Genomic DNA, 22,722 nt, shown 5'->3' with positions numbered 1-22,722 from the left:
TGTATTGTTCGATACATATGAGTACTGAACCAAAAGCACTGTATCGAACGGTTCGATATTGATACGAGTATCGTTGCACCCCTTATATATATATATATGCCCACCTGGCGTCCCACCCAGGGAACTTTACTTTACAGTTGTGACATTCTTGGTGCTGTAGAAATCCACTCTTTGCACATTGTCCCCAGCACCTAAATGAACAGAAGGTAGAGTAATCAGTCCTCAGAAGCACAAAACTTTCTGAGGAACAACAGTGCACACATGCATTAGCGTCATCTCAGCCCGACCTGATTGGCAGATGAAGTTGACGTGTTCCCCACAGTGCAGGTCCTGCCACATGAAGTGCTCTCCATTGCTCATGGCTCCACACATGCTGGAGTAATAGTAAGGGACAAAATCTTGTGGCCAGTTGAAGAAATTCATGGAGTGTCCGGACATCCAGAACCAGTCATCTCTATTCAAGGATCTGTTGGACATAGTGAATCAAAATACTGCCATTTATGTAGCCTATGGATTTTAACTGCTTTTTCACATTTTCAAGCTATGTGGTCTTTATGATGGGATAAACAAAAACCCCAAATCACTCCAAGCCTTCATTCATTTTCTTCCTCTTACCCAGTTCAGCATCATCACTATTCACTACGACCCCAATGCTGGTCCATCAAGAACTGAGTTACCATGAGGACCACTGTTGTCTTTACCCTTCAAATCTTCTCTAGCTTCACTCTCAGTCCTTGGTACTTCTCAAGCTTCCCATGATCCTTTTTCCTGGTATCACTAGGTATAGCTACTTCTATCACAACATACTATATGCATACTGTACAGTGGTCTGTCCACACAGCCAACCATGACAGAACGACGCGACCAGTACATGGACCCAGCGGACTCATCCCGGGAGCGCGATCTCGCCCACGTCATGGCCCTAATGGAGCGGATTTCCCACACAAAGGATACTAAGGCGATGGCGATCGGATTAAACGCTATTGGAACAATCCTCGAGGGGAATCCACATCTCTGCCAACTCAAGGGATTCATGAGCTTAATTGACGAGATGCACGAAGCCCAGGAGGTTCTTCAGGCTCAGGAGCTAGCGGCCTTTGCTCGTTCGCAGTACTCCACTCCGAGGCCTCCGCAGCAACAGCAGCAACTGACGGAGCGCGCTGCGAAGCAGCGTAAGCTCCCTGCAACACAGCAGCGGCCGAACACGGAGCCTTCTGCGACACCACAGCGATCGCCGCGGCAGGATATCAACCCCTTGCCGCTGCCACCGAGCGAACTACCGACTCCGGTCTGCTCCGACTGTCGCTCGCCAGCCTCTTTCCTTGCGGCCATGTGGGCGCAGGATGAGGAGTCGGCCTCTCCGCCATCGCCATTCTCCTCTGCAGTTTCCACTCCCACTTCCAGGAGGAAACGGCACCGGCGCCATTACCAGTCCTCGCTACAGCCGCACTCCAGCCCCTTCCCAGAGCAATCAGCAGCTGTGAGTAACCACGACAGTTTTTCCCGCACTCCTTCTGGGAATGTCAATAAAAAGGATTATGTTTCTTCTGCTCCATCTGACCCTGTTAACCCCGTATCAGCTAAAGCTGCGGCTTCCACCCCGGAGACAATTAACCTCAGCTCTGAGAACATTAAGACTGTTTTATTCTCTGAACTGCCACCTCAAGAGACTGTTCAGTGTGCGCCCGAATGTTTCGTTTCTTGGGCTACTGACACTCATTTAAAGACTTCAAGTGGTAATGTTGTAGATATTGACACAATCTCCAGGGCCTCCCCAGAGTCCTCCCTCAGCAGACTCTGGACCGCTAGAGGCTGAAGAGCCAGCATTTCCCGAGTCTTTTAAAAACTCCACTGAGGTAGTGCAGTCAGCTGCCCAGCAGTCATCACAATTCGCAGTCCAGCAGCCCTCAGTTTGCTTAGCTGCCCAGCCAGAAGCTCACTTAGCTGCCCAGCGGTCCCCAGTTCAGTCCTCTGCAGCTCAGTCTCCTCCTGTTCTCCAGTCACTCGCAGCTCAGTCGACCTCAGTGCACTCTCTTGTATTTCCAGCGCCTCAGCCTTTAGCACGGCCTGCACCTCAGCCGCCAGCTCCACCGTCTATTCAGCCACCATCTCCACCCACTCGTTTTCAGGAGGAGGATGCCCCCACACAGACTTTCGTTGCTCCTCAAGACCTGGCTAAATTTGAGACTTTTACTCTCTCCGGGGCCTCCCCAGAGGTTAAATATCAGCATTCAGTTAACTCTGGACCCCTGGACATAAAGAAGCCAGCGCAACCTGTTTCGTCCCTGCCAGAGGCCCGCGTGCCTGCTGGTTCTGTTTTGCTCCTGCCAGAGGCCCGTGGGCCTGCTGGTCCTGTTCTGTTACTGCCAGAGGCCCGTGCGCCTACTGGTTCTGATCTGTCTCTGCCAGAGGCCTGTGCGCCTGCTGGTTCCGATCTGTCCCTGCCAGAGGCCCGTGCGCCTGCTGGTTCCGTTCTGTGCCTGCCAGAGGCCCGTGTTCTGTGCCTGCCAGAGGCCCGTGTGCCTGCTGGTTCCGTTCTGTGCCTGCCAGAGGCCCGTGCGCCTGCTGGTTCCGTTCTGTGCCTGCCAGAGGCCCGTGTGCCTGCTGGTTCTGTTCTGTGCCTGCCAGAGGCCCGTGCGCCTGCTGGTTCCGTTCTGTGCTTGCCAGAGGCCCGTGTGCCTGCTGGTTCTGTTCTGTGCCTGCCAGAGGCCCGTGTGCCTGCTGGTTCCGTTCTGTGCCTGCCAGAGGCCCGTGTACCTGCTGGTTCCGATCTGTCCCTGCCAGAGGCCCGTGTGCCTGCTGGTTCTGTTCTGTCCCTGCCAGAGGTCCCTGCGCCTGCTGGTTTTGTCCTGTGTGTTCCAGGGGCCCCTGTGCCCACTGGTCCTGAGACTGTTTTCGCTGGAGGGCCCGAGGAGCCCGTCCAGCCTCCTGCTTCGCCAGCTGGAGGGCCCGAGGAGCCCGTCCAGCCTCCTGCTTCGCCAGCTGGGGGGCCCGAGGAGCCCGTCCAGCAACCTTCCTCGTCAGCTGGGGGGCCTGAGGAGCCCGTCCAGCCACCAGCTGCTCCACCAGCAGCCTCATCCACACCTGCAGCAGCAGCTGGATCCACAGTTTCGTCCACGCTGCCGCCTGCTGCAGCGCCTCCGTCTCCGGCTTCCACGCCGCCGCCAGCTGCAGCCTCTGTGTCTACATCCTCACCAGCTGAAGCCTCTGTGTCTTCATCCTCGCCAGCTGCAGCCTCTGTGTCTTCACCCACGCCGTCGCCTGGTCCAGCTTCAGCTTCACCCACGCCGTCACCTGGTCCAGCTTCAGCTTCACCACCCACGCCGTCGCTTGGTCCAGCTTCTGCTTCACCCTCGCCTGGTCCAGCTTCTGCTTCACCCTCACCTGGTCCAGCTCCGGTTTCACCCTCGCCTGGTCCAGCTCCGGTTTCAGCCTCGCCTGGTCCAGCCGCAGTGGCTTCTTCCACGCCAGGTCCGGCTTCAGCGTCTGGTCCTGCCTCGTCTGGTCCTGCCTCGTCTGGTCCTGCGGTTGTCACACCATCATCAGTTCCAGCTCGTCCTGTTCCACCTCGTCTCTGCCGGCCGCTTTCCTGGCCTCTAGTTGGGCATTGTCGCCGCTGTGGACGACCTCCTGAACGCCGCCACTGCCCTCCGCGTGGCCGGCCCCCGGACTTGCTCTGTTGCCACCGCTGCCATGCGCACGGTCGGCCCCCGGACTTGCTCTTTCGCCACCGTTGCCATGCGCACGGTCGGCCCCCGGACTTGCTCTGTTGCCACCGCTGCCATGCGCACAGTTGGCCCCCAGACTTGCTCTGTTGCCACCGCTGCCATGCGCACGGTCGGCCCCGAGAACTGTTTCTACGCCTCCGCCGTTGCCGTCCGCACGGTCGGCCCCCAGAACTGTTTGCCCGTCACCGCCGTTGCCGTCCGCACGGCCGGCCTCCGAACCTGCCCCGCTGCTGCTGCCTTTCGCACGGTCGGCCTCCCGAAATGAACTGTGCTGGCCTTCTGACCTATCAGTCCCCAGGCCGACCTCCTGACCTACGTTTTGGACTCTGATCCCCTGTGTGGTCTTTGGACATTTTTTTTGGTTTTCTGGGGGGGCTCTTCTTTTGTTCTGTTCTGGGCCTTCCGTCCTGTGCCTCCCGCCGCCCACCCTGGCTTGGTGGTCTGTTTGTCTTTTGGGGCTGTCGGGGGCCAGCCCTTGAGGGGGGGGTACTGTCATGGTCCTGGGTCGGTGACCCAGCGCTTTAAGTTTATTATTATCATTTTCCAATTTATTATCATGATTATTATTATTGTTTGAGTTCTACGTGTTATATTCGGTCTGCCTCTGAGTCTGCGTCTGTATCTGTCTGTCTATGGTGTCACCCCGTCTGTTTGTGAATCTGTCTGTTTAGTTCAATGTCTTGTCTGGTTCCATGTGTCTGAGTTTCCTGTTTTATTGTGAAGGTCTGTGTCGTATGTGAGTGTGCTCAGTTTACGTTTCCCCTGTCTCGTCAGCTGTGATTTCTGCCAGGTGTGTTCCCCTCCTGTCTCTCATCCCTTGATTACTGCCATCTGTGTATTTAAGCCCTGTGTTTCTCTGTGTCAGTGTCGCTTCGTACCCTCAACTTGCTGTGTGTTTGTAATGTCCTGTCCTCCAGCACCTCGGTTTAGAGTTTTGTTTTTGTAAGTTGTATTTCGTGAATCATTCTTCCAGCAATAAAGCTGCGTTTTCAGTTTATTCCCATCTCCAAGAGTCCTGCAATTTTGGGTCCACCACTTCTGCTTGCCTGCCACACAGCCAACCATGCAGTGTTGGGGAGTAACGGAATACATGTACCGCCGTTACGTATTTAAAATACAAAATATGAGTAACTGTATTCCGTTACAGTTACCGTTTAAAAAGGTGGTATTCAGAATACAGTTACTTTGTTGAAATAAATGGATTACACTGGGGTACTTTCCTGTTTCATATTGTCGCGGGTCAGGACTGTTTGGGTTTTGTTTGACATCTACGTTCTTTTGTTCCAGGCGGCAGCGTTACGGTTGCCATGGTTACAGGGCGACGCTCTCTCTCTCTCTCTGCGACTGTGTGTTTCCTGGGTGAGAGAGCGCCTTTTCGTTGTTGTTGTTGTTGTGCTAAGCTAACAGGCAGAATGCTACAAGCATAGCTCTAAAGAATGTAGCATCATGGGCAGTGTAGTCCGTGTTGCAGGGAGAATGGACTGCCATACACATTATGTGTCTGTGAGCGCGAGGAGGGAGAAAAAGGGGAGTGGAAAGGTAGGAGCAGTCATCGAGCAAAAACGGGAGCATGTAAATATAATAATAACCACTTCAGCCAAGAAGAGTGCCTGACGAGCCCAGTTGTAAGTACGCTATTAAGACTCGACTGTACGCTGTGTTCGTGTTTTCCTCCGAAAACATTAAGTTCCGTTGGAGCAGTCTTTCAACGCCTCTCTCTGTCTCTCGCAAGAAAAGTTGACCCACACAACAAAGTAGAGCTATTTTTCGGCTACCAGCCGACAGGGACCCCTCCGTATTAGTCAGAGGTCCCTTTACTACAGTTCGGAGTCACGGACCTTCAGTAATAGTAATAAATCACACAGCAATAGTACATTCACGTTGTTATAAAAAGCATGATAATATTGTAGCGGGTCAGGGCTGTTCGGGGTTCTGTTTGTACAGTTATGTTTTGTGTATGTTACCATGGTGACGGGTGACGCCCTCTCGCTGCGACGGTGTGTCCTTCCGGGGTCAGAGGGCGCCCTATGTGTGTTGTGGTTGCCGCGCTGAGCAGTTAGCTAGCGGCAGTGTGTTCTTCTGCAAATGTAATAAACGGCTGTGCTCCCTGGCTAGCTCACGGGAAGCAAGACCAAACGATACCTCCGTCTCCTCCTTGTCTGAACTCGCCACAATATATTAAGTATTCCAAAGTATTCAGAATACGTTACTGTCATTGAGTAACGTAACGGAATACGTTACAGAATACATTTTGGGGCATGTATTCTGTATTCTGTAATGGAATACATTTTAAAAGTAACCTTCCCAACACTGCAACCATGACACTAATAGTGTACTTGTCACACAGTGGAAATTTGTGTTTTTATGTTTTATCAATCTGTGTATTGGTACATAGTGTTGATTTTATTTGAATGATTTTATTGTGATATTTATATTGCATGTTTGTTTATTGATATTTATACGGCATGGTTTTATCCTCATATTTATATTATGTGTGTTAATGTTGTACCATGTTCCTTTAATCCACTGTGGACTAAACAGACAATTGTAGGCACCTGTGAGGTGGGGGCGTTCCCCAAGGTGGCCTATCAGCCGCCAGGTTGACCTGTTAAAGGGGATAGTGAGCGCAGAGACAAAAAGAGGAGTGTCGCACGAAAGGTGAGCAGGAGAAAAAGGAACGCGTGCAAGCCCGCACGTGTGTGGAAGGAACTGCTGCCTGACTGTGGGGTGCCGCGAGTCGTTCGGCGATCCACTCCCAACGCAGGAACAGCAACAGTGGGTGGCGATGGCTGCAATGCACAACAGGGCAGGGATGCCCTTCTGCCTGCATCTGACGGTGAGACGAGGGAGGCCGTGTTCAGGTGTGGAGCGGGGCGGGACTGTGCGGTGACGCGCTGTCAGGAGGAGACAGGTCTGCGATAGGAGTCTCCTCCCTGGTCTGCTGCTGACGAGTTTTACCATACCGGAAGAGAAGTTCCTCTCCTGTCTCTTTCATATAAGGACCATTCGCCCATGTGTGGCTGGACTGTGGGATTATGGGACTATGGGAGGGTAATTTTAGCATATGGAAAACATGTTTTAGCCTTGTTTTAATAGTGTATAGTTATTTCTGCCGGCAGGGTTTTTAGCGGGTTGCAACACTATTTTTATTGTATACGGGGAATTTTATCTTGTATTTGTGACTCTGGCTGTGTTTTTTTTATGGAAATAAATGGTGTTTGAAGCCAGCTTAGTTTCTGTGCCCTGAGCGCTGACCCGCTTGCTCCCCTTTCTGCTTGTATGTATACAGACGTGGTGGTGAAGATTTAGGTCCACCAGTCTTAGCGGCTACATACTGACACTACAGTGGAAATATAACATAAATTGGCGACGAGTTTTGACGTCTGGAAGACTTGGCCGTCTACTGAGCATGAACTGACTGCATGGCCGAGTTTGGACGGAAAACGGACGATCGCGTGGTGAATTAGCATCGGAGCTAGCTGCTAGCTGCTTTTTCGCCGACGAGTCAGAAACGACAGTGTTGGCTGTGGACAGCGGATACATCATGGCTGGAATGATTGGGCAGATGGACCCCTTTGATGATGCTGGTGAGCAATGGGCGACGTATATTGAACGTTTTGAGCATTACATCCTTGCTAATGACATTCAGCCTGAGAAACGGGTCCCGGTGCTGTTGAGTGTGATGGGTCCCAAGACGTACGGTCTGCTGCGTAATCTAGTAGCTCCAAGCAAGCCTGGGACAATGCAGTATAACAATATTGTGGGTGTTTTGCAAGCTCATTTTGTTCCCAAACCGCTGGTAATAGCTGAAAGGTTCCGGATCCACAAGAGGAATCAGGGGGAAGAAGAAACGGTCGCACAGTATGTGGCGGTGCTGAAAAGACTGTCAGAACATTGCGAGTTTGGTGCGTATCTGGAAGATGCTCTACGAGACAGATTTGTGTGTGGATTAAAGTGTGAAACTGTGCAGAAGCGTCTTTTGACTGAAAAGGATCTCACGTTTCGCAAAGCAGTTGATTATGCTGTGTCGGCAGAGACAGCAACACGTGAAGTGCAGCAGTTGAGTGGTTCCCTTAAACTGAATGCGGTGCTGTCACAAAAAGGTGATAAATGCCGCCGCTGCAGGAAAATTAATCATACTGATGATGACTGCTGGTACAAAGACCGTGACTGTCACCAGTGTGGAAGGAAGGGCCACACGAAACGCATGTGTAAAGGTAGAGCCAGAAGCAGCCAAGATTGGAATAGGAAAGAGAAAGAGGGGAAACCTGAGCTGAAAGGCAATGCAGTTAAAAACAGAGCAAAGGACAAAAAGAGGAGAATTCATCATGTTGCTGCAGAGGAGAGTGAAAGTGAAGGAACCAGACCCGACACTGATAGTGAGTTGGAGCTGTATTCTTTGTCACAAAAAGAGAAATATTCACGTATCTCCCTAATGCCTGTAGTTAACGGGAAGAAAATGGAGATGGAGATGGATACAGGGGCTGCTGTGTCTTTGATTCCATGGGAACAATATAAAAGTATGCTGAGTCAGTTGCCGCTGCAACCCACTGACATCATGCTGAAAACGTACACTGGGGAGCCGCTGGCACCAGAAGGGGTCATCAAGGTGCAAGTTGAACTGAATAAGCAGCGTGCAACTCTACCCTTGTACGTGGTAAAGGTGGATGCTCCACCACTGTTTGGTAGGGAGTGGCTGAGAGTGATTAAGCTGAACTGGAAAGACTTAAAGATGGTCCATGCCAGAGAGCAAAGCGGATATGACAATCTGGAGGCAGTGCTAAAGAAACACTCAGCCGTTTTCTCTAAGGAGCTGGGCACAATGAAAGGAATTAAAGCCAGATTGACTCTTAGGCCTGATAGTGTCCCCAAATTCTGTCCATCACGTAACGTGCCTTATGCTCTCCGCCCTCGGGTGGAGGCAGAACTGAAACGCCTGACTGAGCTTGGGGTGATCACACCAGTGGAGCATAGTGATTGGGCTACGCCCGTGGTCCCTGTCAACAAGAAGGATGGCTCAGTGAGACTCTGTGATGATTTCAAGGTCACTCTTAATTCGCAGCTCTGTGTGGATAAGTACCCACTTCCACGCATTGAGGATCTGTTTGCTCTCTAGCAGGAGGTCAGCATTTCAGTAAGCTAGACTTAGCAAATGCTTACCTACAGATGGAGGTAGAAGAGGAGTCTAAGAAGCTGCTGACTATTTCGACACAAAAAGGGCTGCTCCGTTTCAATTGCTTGCCTTTTGGAGTGGCGTCCTCACCTGCATTGTTTCAGAAGGCTATGGATCAAGTGCTTCTCGGCCTACCATACACCCATTGTTATCTGGATGACATCCTCGTCAGTGGTCCAGATAAACAGACACACCTGAGATCCCTTAAGGCAGTTTTGGGCAGGCTGGAGGACTATGGCCTGCGTCTCAAACAGGAGAAGTGCCTGTTTTTCCAAGAATCAGTGGAATACCTGGGCCACATAATTGATGCGGCAGGGTTACACAAATCACCAGAAAAGGTGCGTGCCGTTATGGAAGCTCCAGCACCAGCTGATGTCAGCCAGTTACGTTCTTTTCTGGGAATGCTCAACTATTATGGACGTTTCATACCTGATTTAGCTACAGTCCTGAAGCCGCTGAATGAGCTACTCATTAAAGAGAAGAAATGGCAGTGGACATCAGCCTGCGAGTCAGCTTTCCAGAAAGCTAAAGAACGTCTGGCCTCACCAAAAATACTCACCCACTACAATCCTGAACTGCCTCTCCGTTTGGCATGTGACGCTTCACCATATGGCGTTGGAGCCGTGCTCTCACATGTCATGCCTGATGGCCAAGAACGGCCAATTGCTCATGCTTCACGAACCCTCAGCAAAGCAGAACAAAACTATGCTCAGATCGAGAGGGAGGCGTTGGCAATTGTTTTTGGAGTGCGCAAGTTTCACCAGTATCTCCATGGTAACAAGTTCACCTTGCTCACTGATCATCGCCCACTGACCTCAATTCTGAGTCCAGTAAAAGGTACACCATCAATGGCAGCTGCGCGAATGCAGCGTTGGGCGCTCCTTCTGTCAGCACATAATTACACCTTACAGTATCGGAAGGGGGCACATCACGCCAATGCTGACGGTCTGTCACGTTTACCTCTGCCCCTTGCACAGAAAGAGAAACAGGGAGTGGTTGAGGTATTCTACGCATCTCAGCTGGACACATTACCAGTCAGTGTCGCCGAGATCAGACGTGACACTTTGTCTGATGTCACTTTGTCTCGTGTGCTGGAAATGGTAACAACTGGATGTTTTCCAGCACCAAAGGACACAGATCAAGAGCTGTCACCCTATCTGCTGCGCAGACATGAACTCACAATACAGCAGGGATGCCTTATGTGGGGCGTGAGGGTGGTTGTGCCACCTAAGCTGCGCTCTCATGTCCTGAAAGAGCTCCACACTCCACATCCAGGGATGGTGAGGATGAAGAGCTTAGCTCGCAGCTATGTTTGGTGGCCTGGCATTGATTCTCAAATTGAGCTTCAAGCTAAAGCCTGCCACTCTTGTCAGCGTGTGCAAAAAGAGCCTGGGTTAGCACCTTTACACCCTTGGCTGTGGCCTTCCTGTCCGTGGGAACGGATCCATGTGGATTTTGCGGGTCCATTTGAAAGTCACATGTACCTGGTGGTGGTAGATGCACATTCCAAGTGGCCTGAAGTGCATATTATGGATAGCACCACAGCTGGTAAAACCATACAAGTGCTACGGGGTCTCTTTAGTCGCCACGGCATTCCCCACGTCCTGGTGAGTGATAACGGACCGCAGTTCTGTTCTGAGGAATTCAGGGTGTTCCTGAAAGCTAATGGAGTCAAACACATCCGCTCCGCGCCGTACCATCCTGCCACTAATGGTTTGGCTGAGCGTTTTGTGCAGACATTCAAACATGCACTGAAAGCTTCCAGGGGTACAGCACCTGTGCAACAACGCCTTGACACGTTCCTCTTGACATATCGCAACACTCCGCATGCAACAACTAGAGAAACGCCAGCTATATTGTTCATTGGACGCAAGCTGCGCTCTCGACTGGATTGTTTGAAGCCCAGTGTGGCCGGAGCCGTGCGTCGGTCACAAGATGCGCAACAACAATGCCGACAGCAACACTCCAGGGACAGACGGTTCACTGTTGGCGAGCCTGTCTTGGTGCGCGATTATAGGACGGGAGAGGACAAGTGGACGCACGGTGTCGTACTGGAGAAGACTGGGCCAGTGTCATACAAGGTGAATGTTGGAGCCCAAGGAGTGTGGAAACGTCATGTGGATCAAATGCTGACACGACCTGAGTCAGTATCTCAGCAGGTCACAGTGGATCCTCCGACAAGCTCTCAGATGTCACCAGCCCAGAGTGGTAGTGACACCATGCTTCACCCTTGTACAACTCTGCAGGAAGAGACTGTTGAACAAGTTATGGGGACCACCGTACCTCCAGAAACACCCCAGTCTCTTAAATCATCACCGACTGACTGTACACAGGTTACAGAGTCTGTAAGACGTTACCCAGTGAGAGTCACTAAGCCACCCGCTCGTTATCGTGATGGGTGAGCGTATTAAGTAGTTCAGTGAGAATGTTGGCGTTCAGAGACATTATTCTCAACTAAAAGGAAATTCATACAGAAAGCAACATTAGTTCCAGTTTTCATGAATGTGGTAATAATAAAAAAAAAGGGTACTACTTTGGTTATGGGAAATGTTTCTGCCTTACATGATCAGTTGTGGACATCTTCCTGATTTACTCATGGATGTTTGTTGTCTCATCCTGGACAGTGGTTCTGACACTCACTAGTCCTCGGCGTCTCAGGGTGCTGGACTAAGATGAACACTTAATGCCTGGTAAAGAGCTCTTTGTCTTGATGTAAGTAGGTTTTACCTCTTCTTTTGGCCTGCTTATTATCCCAGCAGGGTATTTGAAGACCCTCAAAGCACACGAGTTGATTGCCTGAATCTTGATCTTCCCATTCAGCAGACTTCTCATGACTTACCTTACTGTCTGAATGTTTTGCATGGTTGCAGCTGTCCTAGCGGCCTCTTCATACTTCCATTTACCAGTGGATTCCTTGGTGCTTGCAACTATCCTTGATGTAAAGTTGCCTTCTGTTTGTATTATACCTCAGTACTAGTGCTGGGCGATATATAAAGTTGTTTTTTTTTAAATATCGATATATTTTTATACGAGATATAAGATGTGACAATATCCTTTATATCGATATAGTCTATGTTACGTTATAGTTATAGTTGTGGAGCCACAAGTTTGCCTCTCTTTCGTCCACTTTTGTCTTTACGCAACGTTACTTGACCTCGCCTCTCCTTCACTGAAGACAACTCCCCCTCCTTCCCCATCGCTTCACCTGCAGGCAGCGACAAGATGGACACGGCAAATTTCCGTTAACGAGTTACTGCGCATTACCCCGTGTGTGGGGCTGGACAGCATCAACGTGTTAAAAAGCTAACCACGCTAACACCATGCAGTCCACAGGGGCTGCACAGCCTAAAATCCGTTCATTATGTCAAAAGTTGACAGCGCGCCTTATGTATGAATTCTGGTTGTGCTTGATGACTGCGAACTGGTTTTATGTGGAACACAGCGCTCAGCAATCTGTCAAAAAATGTTTTGGTATGACTTTGGTAAGCTACGGAGCTGCACCGCTTGATGGATTGTCGGAGCATTACGGCTACCGAGGAGCCTCGCGGAGTGATACGTACTGTGCTTCAACGTAATATTACCGTATTGTGTGTGTAAAAGGACCATAAATGGCAGCTGTTAAGAGACATGGTTACGAAGCGGATTTCAAACTCCAGGCTGTCAGTCACGCAGTACAAGTTGGGAACAGAGCAGCTGTGAAATCTGTCTTTGTTATTGTGCTCAGCGTCTTTTAGTTTACATTTTGACTGCACAATTGTGAGCTTTTTGTTATGCACAAAAACAACATTGTTTTCTTTTATTTATGGAGCATTATTATTTAATAAATGCTCATAATTTACTTTTGAGTAGTTTTTTTCATTTCCATATATGCTGTATGTTAATAAAAGTGCCTGTGTGACATCTGGGACACAGCTTTGACTAAGAACTCTTCTTGTTCTTACTTTATGGCTTTAAAAAATATCGACATATATATCTTATATCGCCATCCAGCTAAAAAAATATCGACATATATATCTTATATCGCCATCCAGCTAAAAAAATATCGAGATATGAATTTTGGGTCATATCACCCAGTCCTACTCAGTACTGACAATCGTCACTCTCTTTGTTACCATTCGACTCCACTTCTCCTGTCTAAATGTTATTCTGATCTCATTAACACGCACACACACGTTCTTAACTTGCACAAGAAAACTTGAACTATGACCTTTTGAATACTGGATGACTCTGTGTCCTCCCTGTTCATTCATTGAGTTGTTAGAAGTATCTTCTGTATCAGTACCTGCGCAGTCCCAGCCAGACGTGGTCTGTGAGGGAGAAAGGAACGAGGCCCAGCAGCTGCTCCAACTCGCTTTGCTCCTGTTGGCTGTGAAGGCTGAGCAGGTCCCAGTAATAACGTCTACAGTACATCAGAGCATCGGACCAGCAGAGCCTCTCTCCCACCACCGTCACGTTCCTGCCACCAAACTGCAGGCTCACAGGCGGAGGAGGGGTGGGAGGAGGTGGAGGAGTGGGTGAAGGAGTAACAGCTTCTGGTGCTGGAGAGAAGTTTGTTAGGTTTCTGTTTGTTTCATCCATGACTGTTTGTTTTTATTTTAGTTTAACAGGTTAAATTGTAATGTTGCAATCAGCTCTGAATCCCCCCCCCCCCCCCCCAAAAAAAAACACGAACATTGAAAGCTAGAAAGTCAGTTCAATTTCTTGACTGTACAATAATAAATATGAGAAATCATATAAAAAAGAAAAAGAAACAAGCAGCTTCCACATATACCACTAGAAAACAAGGGCTATACCAGGCAGAGAAGCAAACACTTGCACTTCACACAGCGTCAGAGCTCTCAGAAGTGCTGGTATGATCACATTGATGTAGCGACCTTCCATTTCATGACACTGGAATGTGTATGTTGGTGTACCATCCAATGATTCAATAATGCCACACCTGATGGAGTTGTAGAAACATCAAAGAGAAATGTGTCAGTTTTACTTACTAAAGGGAAAAAAGCTAATATCTATTCAAACAATGTGTTGTTTAAATGGGAGAAAAAATGAATAATAATAATAATAAATATTCCAGTCAGAAATCATGTCTCACCTCGGGTTTTGATTTCCATTTTGATCCAGTGAGTCCCCGATCCGAATCTCTGCCCCAAGAATCCTTTCAGAACAACAGCCCTGTCTGTTGATGATGGTGACAGCACTGACTTTATACACGGCTAATAAGTCTACTCTCCACCAGGGATTTTTTTCTTCTAAAGTGTGGGTAAAGCCTGCACCATTTTTGTACCCATCAACAGCTTTGGAAGACAGATGTGGTGATGAAGTCGATGACTGTACTGTTGGCTTGCTTAAGGCCACGTTTGAAAGCGGCTCCACTAAAGTGTTAAAAAGAACAAACAAGTACGAATCAGTATCAGGCAGATGTGTTTCAGTAGATCAGATCCAGTCACTTAAAGCTCTACCTGCTGGGGCAGCATACACCTCCACTTCACACAGGGTGAGAGTCTTCTGCTGTCCAGGAAGAAACACGTTCACAAAGCGACCCTCCATGCTGCCTCCATCACACCGGTATGTGTAGGTTTTACCAGCATTGATATGTGAGATGGAAGCACACCTGACAGCAGAGAGTGTGGGGGCAGTATTATGTTAGTATTATGGGCCTCATGTTGAAATAACATGACTCAAGGACTAGAAAATAATCTTCTTCTCTCTTCATTCTTGATGGCCAAAGTGAACACACTGGGTTCTTATAAGTTCTTATAGGTTTTCAAACCCCTCCTTGCAGTTTCTTAGCTTCTGCTGGGCAACTCAAAGCTTCAGCTCCCTCCACAGAAAAGTTTCTTTGTTTTTTATTTAACTGTTGAAAAAGGTGGGATTGAAAGACATTGAAGTCCCCCCAGCTATTAAACCCAGCATTTTATGTTTAAAATGACACAGGGTGCTATAACAGAGCTTTATATATATTTATATTTTATATTGGTAAATAGTAAATCATTTTTATTCTTTTCTCTTACTCTTTAAAATGTACGATTCAGTCAAAGAAGCTGTATTGAGAAAACTGTGATGGACAAAAACAGAATTTTACAGCAAAAAAGGAAACAGAAGTATGTCTATATAACTGGATTAAATTTAAATGTGAGAATAATAAAATCTAATAGAAGAAAGATAAACTGAATAAAACACCAAAGTGAAGCATATTTATACGTAACTGAATATTCTAATGTAATGCTATTTTCTATGTGTTCCTCTTGTTCATGAGAATCTTACATCTGTTTATGTATTTGTTTCTTTTTGTATTATTTCAGATATTACATTATTTGTAGACCAGTATGACAATGTCTAAGGCAAGACAGGCAATTTGAGAAAAAAGAGGATAGAAATAGAGCTGGGGGATAGAAACAAATAGAAATGCATTATGTATTGCCAACTGTTGCACCTGTGAGACACAAAAAAATCCCAAAACAAACATTCAGCACCTAGAACACAAAAATTGGAAAAACACAGATACATAAATCAACAATCTTCTTAGTTTGTTTGTGTTTGTGTGTGTGTGTGTGTGTGTGTGTGTGTGTGTGTGTGTGTGTGTGTGTGTGTGTGTGTGTGTGTGTGTGTGTGTGTGTTACTCATGCTTCTGCTGTGGGGACATAAATAAATAATAAACAAACAATAAAAATAAACCTGTTATAAAGTCAGATATCACTCAGAGAATCCACAATGTAACTCGTTCACATGAAATGTTCTCTGTATTACTTTTTTAAATCTGTGCTTAAGCACTTTCACCTAACCCTCACACACTTACACTCCAATGGACATTCAGTATTTTGTCCAACGATACTTCGGCGTGTAGACTAGAGGAGTTGAGGCTCAAACCATGGAGCTTCGAGTTGTGTGTGTGTAAATGCCTCCTGTCCAGCTTACGAGTTATCTTCTTTAAGGTGCGCAATTTGAGAATTATACCAGGGTTCAAGTCCCTGTGATTTGAGGCTCTCTTTTTCAGAGGAGCTACAGTATCCAAGGTCACACAGAGTGGAAAAAGTAAAGTTATTAACAAGATAATCGGCCTCTGTTGAAGTAGCATAAGTGCTGCTCTGTGTTGGCACAAGGTGTCAAATAAGACAATAGTGAGTCAAATATACTTACATTTAGTTACAGCACTTTCAGTTTCAGAAAGACATCTACTGTGATGAAATCTACTTCCCACTGTTGTGTAATCAATTGCTGAAAATTTAAACGTTGTTAGGAATTGATCAGCCCCAAAAGAATTTCAGGAAATACTGTTAAATGTTCAGTTTCTATGCTCTATGCTGGAAACCATGATTAAAGTGCTGGCTAGTGCTCTTTTACAGTTTGAAAGAAGGCAATTGAGTCTAATAATAGATTAAATGCTGTTGTGGCAGAGGTGTGGTCTGTGGCTCCATTACACAGGAGGAGTAGCAGGCTTGAGGTGTAGTGCCAGAGAGCTTGGCAGGGCAGCTGCACCTCAGTTTGTGATGATTCTCTCACTCTTTTCAGTGATGCCGGGACCTGAAGAGAGGTAAGCTGGTAAGCTTTCCAGCCATAGACTGTACAATGGCGCAAGACAAATTCTCTGTTCTTTGTAAAGACCATTAAAAATCACACCAAAGTGTCCAGAGTCGTGACTGCGATAACAAAGTCGTGCAGAAACCAGTGTCATCATGTCGGACCTGCAACCTGCGCTACCTCCCTAGCCGGTGCAATTGCCCGTGCAGATGCTAACAGAGATGGCAGGAGATGCTAGCAGGGATGGCAGCTATGCACAGGGAACAGGCATTGGCACAGAGACAGCAATTAAACAGACTACAGGACCAGGCCAAACACCAGACGCAGGTGTTGGAGAGGCTGTTCAGGGTCACTGTGGCTCTGCCCCTCCTCTGTTATCAGTGACAATCCCCTAACCCTAACTCTAAACCGAGGTGTTCTTGAAGGCTTTCCAGTTGCAGCTGTTGCCCACTAACCTTTTTTTTCTGATCTGCCTCCCCGGGTCCTAAAGGCGGCACCCGACCCACAGAGGGCTGCACAAACACTGAAGCAGGAGTGCAGGCAACCAGGACACCTGACAGGGCAGTGTATGAGGACCGCTGGCTCCGGTGATTTGGTCAGTAGAAGATTTTCCATTAGAGCAGTCTCGTGATGACACCCTATGCTCAGCCTTTGACCAAGTGAAAGAAACCGATTGTCACTTGGTGCACCCTTAAGTTTCATGGACCTACCCGCAGTTCATATTGATGAAAGACAGGCTCTGCTGCAGGGGTGGACAACTTCAGGCCTCGAGGGCCGGTGTCTTGCAGGATCTAGCTATAACCCTGGGTCAACACACCTGAATCAAATGATTAGTTCATTACCAGGCCTCTGGTGAAATTCCAGACATGCTGAGGAGGTAATTCAGCCATTTAAATCAGCTGTGCAATAATGGATTGCATTTATATAGCGCTTTTCGAGACCCTCAAAGCGCTTTACAATTCCACTATTCAGTCACTCTCACATTCACACACTGGTGGAGGCAAGCTACAGTTGTAGCCACAGCTGCCCTGGAGGAGACTGACAGAAGCGAGGCTGCCATATCACACCATCGGCCCCTCTGGCCAACACCAGTAGGCTGTGGGTGAAGTGTCTTGCCCAAGGACACAACGACCGAGACTGTCTGAGCCGGGGCTCGAATCGGCAACCTTCCAATCACAAGACGAACTGCCAACTCTTGAGCCACGATCGCCCCGTAGTTATTATTATTTATTACTTAGTTGCTTAGTTACTTTTTAAAAACATGATGCACAACCTGAATACATAATGAAGCAATAGACCTTTCAGCCCAATTCTATTTTTCTGCATAATACATCATATAAAATTGAATCAAATGAAAAGTCTCTTTTAAAAACTTGTTTTGTTAGTTTTAATCTTTTGATTTTATGCACATTCCATCAAGAAAAAAATCAACTATATGCAACTGTCTTTGACTTGAAGAAATTTGTTTAACCTCTAAACCTATTTTCTGCATATTCTAGCATATAAAATATTTTTTAGTGTGTGTTATAACCTCAGGATAAAAATGTTCAGAAACTCAAGTGCCAATTTTAGGACGTTTACTGATCGCTTTCAGAAACAACCACAGCTAGTGGAAACACATACAGGAAACTGTTTCTCACATAACATTCCGGCAGGGAAAACCCTGAAAAACCTCTGAAGGTTCAGGGGTGCAACGCCCCCAAACATACATTAACAACAACACTGTCTATAACAGTGTGTACACTCACTCTTTCAAATAAATGCAAGTAAAATAACAGCAGAAAATAAATAAAATCAACACGTCCTGTCACTTTATTTTCACCAGTTTAGAACTCAAAGTAAGGTCAGTACTTCTACACTTTAAATGCTACATGGTTGTACTCCCTCCTGCACTCCATGTCATCCATTGTTGATCTGCAGGCTGATACCAGGGACATCACACGCGCTTACATCATTGTTGTGAGATACTCTCACTAACAAAATCACGGTTTAGTAATGCAGTAATGCAGTAACGCAGCGTGCTTACAGGAAAGCAACAGTAATCTAATTACCTTTTTTGCAATAGTAATCCCTTACTTTACTCCTTACTTTAAAAAAAAAAAAAAACAATCGGATTACAGTAATGCAGGTTAATTATGGACAAAATGTTGAGGAAAAGCACTGAGTTTTTTAAAGGAACTAACAATGAGGTGGAGTTGTTGCTGCGAGTAACACAAAAGTACAAAGTTGCAAAAGTGAGTGAGGATTAAAGAATTCGAAGAAAAGCTATCTGGAGAATGTACAGACTGATATTAATCTTTAATAGGGCTGTCAAAATTGAGAGCAAACAAAACAACTGCTGTATAATGCTAATTTTGCCTAATTAATTAATTAATTAAAAAATAATGCCTAATTTTTCCCTCCCTTTTGTGCACACCAGCACCTGGAATAGTGGGCTGGGGGCAGTTTTGACCCAGCAGATAAGTTGGGCCAGCGGCCCAGTTGTGCCAGAAAAAGAGAAAGAGTGTCTCGCGATACAGCAGGTGATCCACTCCCTTCGTTATCACCCTCTGTTCGGATCATGCCCCGCTGCAGTGGCTCCATCGCATGACGGATGCAAACCCTCTCAGGAGAAATGTGAGCACCTCAGTTTGAGGATAAGGCAAAAGAAGGACCCTGCATTCTCCACAGAACCAGGAGAGCATGGACCCATCCCTCACCTCACAGACTAACTGCACAGAGAGAGGAGAGCAGCAGCAGCTGGGATTCTGTTACACAGGAGCACATCTAGGGAATCAATTCAGGCAAGGTATTGAAGGAGGAAGTGGCTGACACAGACTGCAAAAGCAAGATCTGCTGCACCGAGGGGGTCCCGAATGGCAGTGATGATACTGATAACTGCTTAGATCAGCTGAAACAGACGTTAAAACACTAAAATCCTCTGCTGCTGCAGTGAGTGACAACTGTCTGAGAAACCTCCAGGTGAACAAGCAAAACCCTCCAAACCCACATCAAGGCTGGTACCAGCAGCCTTTAGGATATCCAGTATCTTCATCTGTTGCCATGGCGACATTCCATTCCCTGACATGTGTTCTTTGGGTTATTTCCAGAATCACAGTGATTACCCAAATAAGTAAAAAGATCTCCACACTAACACTGAGGAAGACAACAAGGGTGTAGGATGTGCTGTCCTTATCACCTACAACTATGTTGGAACACAAAGTAAGAGTGAAAGGTGAAAAACTGTCCTCCTTCAATGAGAGCTTCAATGAGAGTGCCAAGCTCCAGCCCAACTAGGTGGTTTGCAGAGCGAGACTGTGCCATCTACAAGCGATCAGCAGTGAAGCGTAAACAACAGGGTGTTTTCAATTTTCCTCAAGTTCCTGCTAAGGAGGAACGTTAGCATGTCAGGAGTTGATTTTTAGGTTTCTTAGGTTTAGTTTTACATCAACTCAAAGCCTCAGCTCCTTCCACAGATTTTCTATCTGGAGACTGGCTCGGACAATTACTAGTTTGTTGATTTGGCCGTATGTCTGGTGTTCTCGACAAGCTTATTGCTGATGCTCCTGTAGCTCTTTCCAGCCTTTTGCAGTCTTGTCCCTTTAAAAGCTCTTTGCTCTTGCCCATTGTGGTGGAAAGGTTGGACTGGACGAAATTGATTTTCTGGACAGGTGTGCTTTATACTTAACTAAGATCAGTTTTATCTGTAACTGATTAACTGATTTGTGCCTAATAGGAACTGAGTCAATCTATGAAAGCCAGAAATCTGACTGGTTTGTAGGGGATCAAATACCAAAACAATTTGTAACTTTTATATAATAGGTTTTTTATGGATATTTTGTCCACTGTCATTAAAATGAAACTACCATAAACTGGAGACTGTTAATTTTAGCAGGGGTTTAAAATTAGCCCTCAGTATGTTAGTTGTCATGCTGCACATAGTATATATCTTGTAAACTTTAACATATTGCTGTTCTATTATTCTAAAATTAACTAACTTCTAATCATTACCTGGGATTATTGTTTCCATTGTTCTCCAGTGAGTGTCCTATTCTGATCTCAGCTCCATCCATTCTTTCAGCACAGCAGTCTCCTCTGTTGGTGACTTTTACAGCAGTGATTGTAAAGCTTCGCTGCAGGTCCACCCTCCACCAGGGGTTGGTCTCGTCTTCAGCCGTGTGGCTACAGAACCCATTGCTATAGAACGAGTTCCGTCTGCCATCGATGGCTTTGGACGCAGTGGCAACAGAGAGTGTAGATGACTGGGCAGCTTCTCCTTTGAGTGCCACATTGGGTAATGGGTATCCTTGGAGGAAAACCAGTATTAGTCAGTTTCTCTAGAAGGTGCCCTGTGTGGTGATTTTAAAGATCGCATTTGGCTGTCAACATAGCCGGGGAGTCTGTGAACTACCAGGCTTCTGTATCAGCTTCAGAATAAAAATGTGATTACCGTAGTACACTTCAACCTCGCAGAGATTTAGGACCTTCCCGCTTCCTGGGAGGAACACAGTGACATAGCGTCCCTCAATAGAGCTACATGGAAAGTAAAACGTCTGTCCGCTGGGAATGTGAGAGATGACCGCACACCTGTGTATGAACAAGAAAAGAAATTGATGGAACTATAACTGACTGCAAATTTATAATGTTAGTCTGTATCACGCTGTTTCACCTCACACGCTCAGGGTCACTGAAGTTTGTCGAGTTTCCAATCCAGATTTCTGCACCATTCAACCTGTTTTCAAATCCTGCTATATTGGTTATCGCAACAGCACCAATTGTATACACTCTTGCCAGGTCTACCCTCCACCACGGATCAGACTGTGGTAAAGTAAGTGTGCAGGACGATTTCTGATAGTTCTCATCTCTATTGCCATCGACGGCCTTGAAAGCAAGTCCGATGTTGTCTCCGTTTGAAGACTGCACAGCTGTCTTCTTTAGTGCCAGGTTATGAAGAAGATGACCTCAATGGGAAAAACAGACATAATTAGTCAAAATTCATAGATTGCACTGGGGGCTTGGGGTTACTCAAGATTCATTCATTTATTTGTGCACCGCAAATGTGCAAGATGACCCGATACCATTATTATTGATTATATTATATGGATCTATATCAGGGTCACTTTTTTTTTTTTTACATTTCTGATCCAGATTTCAGGACCATACATTTTTCAATTCCACTCTACTGGTTATCACTGGAGCACCAATCCACTATTTCTAGGTCTACATTCCAGCAGTTGGATTGTAACATGGTAAATGAGCAGCATGGAACAGAGCATGTTAAGCGTAAAGGTCAGGAAGAATTCCAGTATGTTACGCACCCAGGGATACATCCTGTTTTGGGTATTTAAAGCAAGCAGTCAAATTACTTTTGCCTTTCCACAAATCACAAATTGACACTGACTGAAGACGGGATACCGTTTTGATTCAGCGCTAAGTAATGGAGGTTTTGTAATAATAAAAATGAGTAACTATTATTTTAAAAAAAAGATTGTTTTCAAAAGAGGAGAAAAAAATCTTTACCTGGAAATGCTGCAGTTGTCATCATGAAGAAAGTTCCTGTAAACATATGCAGTGATTCTAAAAATCATATAGACGGTGAAATGAACATCAACTATTATTTAAAGAAGTAAATATTCCTTAATTATCTCTGCTGAGCAAGTCTTTTAGCATTATTTATCTCACTGTTATTTTTGTTGACTGACTGATCTGCATGAGCATGAGTCAGCTCTTCCCCATCACTGCTTCTAATACATTTAATACAAAGTCCAATGTGTGTTTCCTCATTTTCTCTGTGTAAGCCAGGATATGATTAAAGGAGGAGGAAGTCTGTTAATTGTGTGTTTTCACAACATAGCTGTGGTATTTGGTCTGGGTTTTGTTTTAAAGATGAAAAAGTACAAAATATCTGGAACTGATTATTTATAAGTAATACATTTAGTTGAAGACAATTTGGCTTACCAGTGAAGATCCAAATATAATCCATTCCACTATTGTCTAGTAAAAAATTCTCACATCATTACCACATTAAAGAAATTACGCTAGTTACTGGTATATCCCTGCTGACTTGTCGATCGGCTTACTTCCTCTGTAGTTTCTTCAGAGTACTTCTAATACCACACTGTACTAGTTCGTTTAGTCTGAACATTCCCGCAGCACTAGTGAGGGTTTGCATAAATGACAAGACACCCAAGTGGATATTTGCATTTTCCAAACAAATTAAGATAAGATAAGATAAGATAAGATAAGATAAGATAAGATAAGATAGAACTTTATTAATCCCTCGGGTGGGTTCCTCTGGGAAATTCGATTTCCAAAAAAGCACAG

At 46.3% G+C, this 22,722-nt stretch overlaps 1 protein-coding gene across 1 annotated transcript; it reads right to left on the bottom strand.

The window, feature by feature from the left end:
- Nucleotides 1–126: 126 nt before the first annotated feature.
- On the bottom strand, nt 127–22,381 carry LOC146636044 (uncharacterized). Its single transcript, XM_085350253.1, has 10 exons — nt 22,357–22,381; nt 21,068–21,359; nt 20,849–20,985; nt 20,410–20,704; nt 14,361–14,512; nt 13,994–14,273; nt 13,695–13,840; nt 13,184–13,439; nt 288–466; nt 127–191 (listed from the first exon to the last, which is right to left on the bottom strand). Exons 1-10 carry the CDS (start codon nt 22,379–22,381, stop codon nt 127–129), a joined length of 1,827 nt encoding a protein of 608 aa, XP_085206379.1.
- Between the last annotated feature and the right edge of the window lie 341 nt (nt 22,382–22,722).

The sequence above is a fragment of the Diplotaxodon limnothrissa genome, linkage group LG3, assembly GCF_057381915.1.
Source record: "Diplotaxodon limnothrissa isolate DT_005_m linkage group LG3, D_limnothrissa_male_GT1.1, whole genome shotgun sequence".
Classification (NCBI taxonomy): Eukaryota; Metazoa; Chordata; class Actinopteri; order Cichliformes; family Cichlidae; genus Diplotaxodon; species Diplotaxodon limnothrissa.
This window is presented reverse-complemented; position numbering and strand designations above follow the sequence as displayed.